The 8,643-nt window shown below is 33.4% G+C and overlaps 1 protein-coding gene across 1 annotated transcript; it reads left to right on the top strand.

Annotated features, from left to right (window-relative positions):
• Positions 1 to 1,510: 1,510 nt before the first annotated feature.
• On the top strand, positions 1,511 to 7,847 carry LOC143558004 (hyperosmolality-gated Ca2+ permeable channel 1.2-like). Its single transcript, XM_077046935.1, has 12 exons — positions 1,511 to 1,590; positions 1,942 to 2,272; positions 2,907 to 3,053; positions 3,147 to 3,282; positions 3,365 to 3,466; positions 3,606 to 3,725; positions 3,801 to 3,881; positions 3,971 to 4,311; positions 5,249 to 5,494; positions 5,595 to 5,919; positions 6,702 to 6,935; positions 7,519 to 7,847. The coding sequence occupies exons 2-12, from the start codon at positions 1,959 to 1,961 to the stop codon at positions 7,792 to 7,794; spliced, it is 2,322 nt and encodes a 773-aa protein (XP_076903050.1). The 5' UTR covers positions 1,511 to 1,590; positions 1,942 to 1,958; the 3' UTR covers positions 7,795 to 7,847.
• Positions 7,848 to 8,643: the final 796 nt, after the last annotated feature.

Genomic DNA, 8,643 nt, shown 5'->3' with positions numbered 1-8,643 from the left:
GGGCTCTTCCTCGTATAAATCTTCGTGTTCATCGTCTATAATTGTTACTTTGATTGCATTAATTCATTTGAGCACCAATCCTCACATACGAATTTGGTTCCTTGATCTTTAGTCTGATTTTTTAACCAAAACAGGTAGCTTGAGTCATTATTACATAAAACTTGAAGTACAAACAGAATAAAATTATTTACGTTAACATATGGTCAACGTTGTCAAGCGTTATTTAAGTTATAAGTTGATGACTAAAATAGACTTAGGGTTGTTTGAGGCATTCAGATCTGAACAAGCATCTTTCCATTCAACAACAAAAGCTCACTTACCGAATCAGAGATTCAAATATCCATAGATCAAAGGCATTTTTTAAACAAGCCAAACGCTTTTATGTCTATCATAATCATATGTGCATATCATTAAGTACCAGACAAACAGGCTCAAAGTAAAAATGGTCTAGCAATCTATACATGTCATTTTTACAACTTAATTCTTTTTTTTTCTAACTCAATCAGTGATCTACATTGATGAACAAATATTCAATATTATCAAAACTAATACTCAAATATTTTTATCACTATATCTATACAATATACAATTAAGCATGAGAAATATTCCCAATAACTAAAATCTCATCATGATCAATTGATCATGCATACAAGACCTAACTATTTGCATCAAAACAAAATGAAATATATCTATTCAAAACTTAGTGACTAGTCTTTGTTTCTTCTCCCCCATCATCATCCTCATATCCTTAGAATTAACAATTTTTTCAGTCAAATCACATATTAGCTCACACAAGATCATAAAGAAATGCATACTTAAAACACACATCAAAATCTGAAAATTAAAATATGTAAGGTTATAAAGTCAACATTTTATTTGAATTCTGAAATTATCAGAGTAACCAAAACTTTTCAATTTTCATTCTTTTCTCTTACTATCCTCCTTAGACTATGCATTGTGGTTTAACTAGAAAATACATTATGTCCTTAACATGCTTGTTGTGTTTTAACTAAAAATATTAATAAAAAAAAATTATGATTGGCTGGTTTTGGGGGGGGGGGGCTCATCTCATTGATACAATTTGGGCGTTAAGGCCTTTGGCGCCGGTGGGTTTAACGCCCATCTTTCACAAGTTCGTTTTGGTGTTTGGCAATGACATGGCTTTGACGCCCACTACGGGTAAGCGTTACAGAAACTTGAGCACAAATTATAAGGTTGTTAAACAAAACTATCCGAAACAACAGGGGCTTATAAACAACCACAACTACACACACCGATAACGTTATAATTGCCCTCTGCATTTATTTCTGTAAAAGATTAATATTAATAATACATAAAACGTAAGCATCATAATTCATTCATACAAATACAATACACCTTCTTCATCTACTGTCTATTTCTTCCTTTTCGTCTCTTTCAGTTCATCCAAATATCTTTACTCATGAAATTGAACTGTCACAAATAATCAATCAGTTTTAGTTATTTCATTTTCATATTAATCATGTGCTTATGCTAACAAATATCAGGAATGTTCTTTCTACCTTTAGCTCAAGTCTGAAGCAATTTAGGGTTTGTTTTCATCTGGGTACACTTCTTAAAAAGGTAAAGCTTTTTTATTTTTATTTTCTTGATTTGGGGTTTAATTTATTATTAAAGTAATAATAATCTTTTTGTTGAAATTTGGTTGAATCAGTCTATAACAAGAGACCCCTTGAGTTTATTTTATGGGTTTCTTGAATTCTTTATTATTTTTCAAGAATTGAAACTTTCTTTTCAAATCTTGAAACATAAAGCTGGGATTTTTATAATATTTTTCTGCTGGCCTCTTTGAATTCCAGCAAAGATTCAAGATTTAGGTGAACCCCTTTTCATATTTCTTGGAAAAGATCTGGTGTTATGAGTAATTGATCAATAATTTGATGATACATGGTGTTCTTGAACAGCAGATCTGAAGAAAGATGGCAACTTTAGGGGATATTGGGGTTGCAGCAGCTCTGAATGTTATTACAGCTTTGATTTTCTTGATAGCTTTTGCTATTTTGAGGCTGCAACCATTTAATGACAGGGTTTATTTCCCTAAATGGTATCTTAAGGGTTTAAGAACAAGCCCTGCAACATCTGGTGCATTTGCAGGCAAGTTTGTGAATTTGGATTATCGGTCGTATTTGAGGTTTCTTAATTGGATGCCGGATGCGTTAAAGATGCCGGAACCGGAGCTTATTGATCATGCGGGGTTGGATTCTGCGGTTTATCTGAGGATTTACTTGCTAGGGTATGATACTTTGCTCATGTTTATTTATTTATTTTAAAGTTTTTCTGGTTTTGTGATGTGTTTTATGTATTTTCAATATTAGAAGCTTGATGAAGCATAATCTTAGCAAGTTTTTAGATTTGTAATTAAAATTTGAATGAACTGGAATTAGTGTGTAAAATGAGTTAGAATTTGATGAATTAGAATATGTCAAAAGAAATTGTAATTCGTCATATGTTTAGTTGATAAAGTTTGTGGTTTTGAGTTTATTGATTACTATATATTGACCATCAAATGACACTTCGTGTTCACATGGTGTGACTACATTGTGCTTTGATGGCTGCTACCATCTTTTGTCAATGATTTTGAATTGTCAGTAATTTATGTATTTTTTTATTAAAACGTTCTCAATTTACATAGCTTTATAGGGGTCTACGGATGTTTTAAGCGTTTGCATATGTTTTGAGTGATGTTTGACTAGTTTAGACCAATTTGAGAAAAAGTGAAAAACAAACCCAAATTTATTAAATTTGTATAAACAAGTCGAATGTCTCATTTTTTAGTGATTAAAGGCATGTTTAAGGCGATTGCGTGCTAAGTGGAAGATTGTCTTATTATATCATATTATTCAATTTTCTAGTTCTGATATATGCAGGTTAAAAATATTTATTCCTATACTCTTCCTCACGTGGGCCATTTTGGTGCCCGTTAACTGGACAAACGACTGGCTCGAGCGCTCAAACGCAACTTACAGTGATATCGATAAGCTTTCTATATCAAACATTCCCCAAAGCTCTCACAGGCATGTTAACTAACACATGCACACGTCATAGTCTTTTGCCTTCTTTTACTATTTATTTAATTTATATTCGAGTTCATGATTGTATGATTGCAGGTTTTATGCACATGTGGTAATGGCATATGCTGTCACATTTTGGACCTGTTTTGCTTTGAAGAAGGAATACGAGACGGTTACAAAGATGCGTTTACATTTTCTTCAATCAGAAAAACGCCGCCCTGATCAATTTTCAGTAAGTTTAGTCAACTCATCAAGACCATATATACAGACAATATTATTATTACTTATATTATTATTATTGTTATGTTTTACAGGTTCTTGTGAAGAATGTGCCACCAGACGCTGATGAATCCGTCAGTGAGGCTGTGGAGCATTTCTTTCTGGTCAACCATCCCGATCACTATCTAACTCATCAGGTACAAAATAAATAAGTAAATGAAATGATGTATTGACTATTTGGTCAATTACCAAGATCTGTTGATAATCTTTGATCACTAACGTGCATATGATAATTTGCACTGTCACTTTAACTATTTTCATATTAATTATTTGTAGGTTGTGCTAAATGCAAACAAGCTTGCAAAACTGGTTGAAGAGAAGAAAAGTAAGCAAAACTGGCTTGTCTATTACCAGAATAAATATGAAAGAAATCAATCAAAAAGACCCGTTATGAAGGTACATTTTTAGACCCTATATAAATATATCTGTTTATATAGTTCTTTATTTATTTGTTGCATTTACCTTTTGCAGACCGGTTTTCTTGGACTTTGGGGAGAGAAAGTGGATGCTATTCAATATCACATAACCGAAATTGAGAAACTCTCGAATGAAGTAAATATTAACATCATCTTTTCACGCTTTGATTAAAGTCGGATTCTTTATAAAAACTGAAACATTTTTTCGGCCAATTTGTAATACAGATAGCTGAAGAAAAAGAGAATGTTAAAAACAGCCCGAAAGCGACAATGCCCGCTGCATTTGTGTCGTTTAAAACTCGTTGGGGAGCCGCGGTTTGTGCACAAACACAACAGGCTAGAAACCCAACCCTGTGGTTGACCGAGTGGGCCCCGGAACCGCGAGACGTTTACTGGAAAAATTTGGCGATTCCTTACGTTTCATTGACTGTTAGAAGGCTTTTAATGTCGGTTGCCTTTTTCTTTCTGACCTTCTTTTTCATAATTCCCGTTGCGTTTGTGCAATCACTTGCAAACATTGAAGGTTTGGAGAAACAAGCATCTTTTCTTAAGCCTATAATTGAAGTGTGAGTTCTATTTATTATTTCTTTTTTTATTTTATTACTTAAGATTTGGGAAGTTCGGCTCGTTTAGCTGGCTTGTTGGCTCGTCAAATTTGAAGACTGAATTTTTATATTTATAATCTATAAGTATAACCTGGATTACAATATATATAAATTATAAGTTTTGTAGTTTATAATTATGCATTAAGTGTATGTTAAACATATATATATATATATATATTAAAGCAAACATTTCAGCTCGTTAAAGATAAACAAGCCCGGGCCAAGGTGAGCTTGCAATGTTGGATCGCTAGCGAGGCTCATTTAGATGGCTTGTTGACTCGTTTAAATAAAATTCCAAATTTTAATATGTTAAAAATTAAAATATTATAACCTAAAAAGCATAACCCAAATTGTAATATTCATAAATTATAAGTTTTGTATGTATGTTAAGAAGGTTGTTTTTTTTTTATCATTTTATATACATCATATATATATATATATCAATGTGAGAAAGTATGAATTCAATTTCTTTTAAAAATTAACGAGCTAGCTTAAGCTTTTTACGAGCCGAGTCCGGGATCAACATTTCAACTCGGTAAGATAAACGAGGCAAGCCGGATCGGCTCCATTTGCATCCATAGAGCCAAACAAGAAATTAGCTTTAAGGGAAACAGGTTTAAAGTCGTCCAAAGTGTACTTATAATGCCTGCAACCTTTTCTAAACATATTTATAAATAAAAAGATTATTTTTGTAACAGCATTCTTTGTAGACATAGTTAATTCATAAAAGAATTTAGAAATTGGTATTTTAATCGATCCAACCTACCCGTTTTGACCCATTAAGAAATAACCCGCTTTGAGCCAAAGCATTTGACATGTTACCACCTCAAACAATAGTAAGTGCTATGTTTTTTTATGTTTATTTCTTAGACTTACTGTTGATAACAATATTATGCAGAAAACCTATCAAAGCATTTATCCAAGGTTTTCTACCCGGGATTGCTTTGAAGATCTTTCTAATCCTTCTACCAACAATATTAATGACAATGTCAAAATTCGAGGGATTCTTGAGCATTTCAAAACTAGAACGAAGATCCGCATCAAGATATTATCTTTTCAACTTCTTCAATGTGTTTTTAGCAAGTGTGGTTACCGGGACCGTGTTGGAACAACTACATACATTTCTGCGGAAATCCGTAAGCGAGTATGTTTTTAATTTTTAATCAGCAAAACATGTTCTTTAATTAACATCATTCTTATCTTGATTATGTGTTGTTTACTACTTTTTGTTTTTTTATTGTCAGTCTTCCCGCGATAATTGGAGTGGCTATACCAATGAAAGCAACTTTTTTTATAACATATATTATGGTTGATGGTTGGAGTGGTACAGCCGGAGAGATTTTGAGATTAAAACCGTTAATTATTTATCATTTGAAGAACTTTTTCTTGGTTAAAACTGAGAAAGATAGAGAAGAAGCTATGGATCCAGGAAGCATTGGTTTTAATACGGGTGAACCGCAAATACAGTTATATTTTTTGATTGGACTTATATATGCTGTGGTGACCCCACTTTTGACCCCTTTTATTCTAGTGTTCTTCGCGTTAGCGTACGTTGTTTATCGTCATCAGGTAAAAGTAAAACTTTTTTGACTAGTGCAATCTTTCGACTTCAAAATGTTTTTGTGTATTACTTTTAAAGCAGTTAGATGTAGAAATGGCGGTTCTTGTTAATCTTAAAGCTGGAATATGAACTTGTTTGACTTTTTAAAGTAAAGATGTGTTGAATTTTACAGTAATGCAACAAAATCTTGAAGTTAAAAAAAAACTTGTTTACTCTCTAAAGTACATAACTAGTGTAGTTTTTTTAAAGTCTAATTCAGATTTGAGGTGATTATTTCATCTTTTAACTTCAAAATGTTTTTGCTTATTTCTTTTAAAGCAATGAAAATTTAGAAATGACAGTTCTTGTTAATCTTGAAGTTGGAGTATTAACTTGTTTAATTTGTTAAAGTAAAAATGTTGACTTTGTATTGAATACGGGTTATTGTGCTAAAGAATACCTTAGACAGCAAAACCAGGAATAGTTCTTTTAATTTTCTTACAGAAGTGGAACAAATCTTGGAAGTTTGACTTTCAAAAGTACAAATGTTGACTTTGTGTCGAATGCAAGTTTGACTTGTTTTTGAGTACTTCTTAAGTAATTATATGCAGAAGTGTTTTTTTTGTTACACTAATGCAAAGAATCTTGTTGATGTGACATTTTAGCATGAACTTGGATGACTTTTTGAAATAAAAATGTTCCGACTCTGTTTTTTCTACTCAAATGGAACAATTTTTGGGGATCTTGAAATTGTAAAAAGGAAATTTGTTTTGACATTTGAAAGTTGATGTTGACCTTTTGTTGAATGCAGATTATAAACGTTTACAATCAAGAATACGAAAGCAGCGCGGCATTTTGGCCGGATGTTCATGGACGTATAGTCGGGGCGCTTGTAATATCACAGTTACTTTTAATGGGATTATTGGGCACAAAAGCTGCTGCTTCTTCAACTCCATTTCTCCTTGCACTTCCGGTTTTGACTATTGGTTTCCATATGTACTGTAAGGGTCGCTTTGAGCCTGCTTTTACCAAATACCCGTTACAGGTACCCGTTTTTCTTTACCTACAAAGTGACTGGTTATACGAGGCTACTACTATACAAACACCACTGATATGCTATCCAAACAATGGTTGTACGAGGTTTATCACTTGCCCCAAAATAATAAACTTGGGCTTGAAATTTTTGGCCTAATTTTATTTTGTTGATTAATGATTTATTAGTTATTAAACATTTGGACCTAAAATTTCTGGGTTACACGATTTATTAGTTTCTTGTAAATTACTTAGATCGGTTGGTTTGGTTTTTTCGGGTTAGTTGACACAAAACCAAAAATGATTGAAGAATAGTTTTAAATAAAAAGACAAAACCACATCATCAGTTTTTATTGGGTTTGGTTATTTCGATTCGGTTACGCGGTTATTCCGGTTTCATGCAAACTCGTCCTATGATAGGGCAAACAGTGGTCAAACGGATCAGTTTGATAGTCATATGTGCTCTATGGTAGGGGGTGAAAAAGAGGTCATGCGGGACGGTTCGTATGAGGGGCAAATCATACCGTATGTATGATTTGTTGACTGGCAAACTAATATACATTTTTGGGGCCCTTATATTTTTCAAAAATGTGCAGGAAGCGATGATGAAAGACACGCTTGAAAGAGCAAGAGAGCCGAATCTAAACCTTAAAGGGTACCTCGAAAACGCATACCTTCCTCCTATTTTCAAGGAAGCCGAATCGGATTCAGAAGACGACGACGATGATGAAGTGAGCGACAAGAAGTGGGCCAAGGATAACGTGCTGGTCCCCACCAAGAGACAGTCGCGTAAGAGCACGCCCGTCCCCAGCAAAATGAGCAATGGTTCATCACCAAACCTACTTGATATCCAAGAGAAGGATAAGCCATAGAGTTTGGATGGAGGGTAATGCTGTAAATTAATCAGATATTATGTTTTTTAAGGTGTTTTGGTGGATTGTAGAGGTTTTGAGTTGCATATATATATATAAGAGAGGTAAAGGGATGTTGTATGTGTTTGAAGTGGTGTAAATCCACTAAAACAACCTTTACTTGTGCTTCAAAAAGTTATGTTTAATTACAAGTTTCTTATGAACTATATATATGGTTTTGATACGTGATAAATAATAGCTGTAGCTTGTAACCCTTGCTCGTTTAAGTAAGACAAATTGTGAATGGAGTGAGATCATTGATGAACTGGACGTGTGCTGGATTACCAGATTGTATCGTAACAGACGTATAATATAACTAGTTTTCAATATCAAACTAGCGGACCAGTCTACACTGGTATCACCTCTTAAAACCAATTTTAAACTGGCGGATCAGATAGGCTCCCAGCCCGAAACGTCAATCAACATATTTGCATTCCTAGATAATGACTTTCTAAACCAGTTATGCCATCCATAATGTTACACTCCATTCTTTCCACAAATAAGCCTAGTAAATTGTGCCATATTTAGGCGGGTGAAACACTTCTTCATTATAGTATTCCGGAAACCCAATGACTCGATCGTATTGATATGTAAAATACATTATTTTCAATCCTAGCAGGAAAGGAGGGAAACAGATACTCAATTTAAAGTGAGTAAACAGAATTCCATACTCGATCTCATAGATACATATAGAATTCTGCATAATGTATGGTTAGCGATTGTAGCCTTAAATGGTTTTAATGATTAATAGATAATCACATATGTGTGAGAGAGAAGTGTGATTGTTTTTAATGGAATTGTGTGTGGGGG

This window comes from Bidens hawaiensis, unplaced genomic scaffold (genome assembly GCF_021521415.1).
Source record: "Bidens hawaiensis isolate Kalapana, Puna unplaced genomic scaffold, B.hawaiensis_p1.1 tig00019313_1, whole genome shotgun sequence".
In the NCBI taxonomy this organism is placed as follows: Eukaryota; Viridiplantae; Streptophyta; class Magnoliopsida; order Asterales; family Asteraceae; genus Bidens; species Bidens hawaiensis.
Note: the sequence above shows the minus strand (reverse complement) of the source record. Positions and strands in the feature narration are given on the sequence as shown.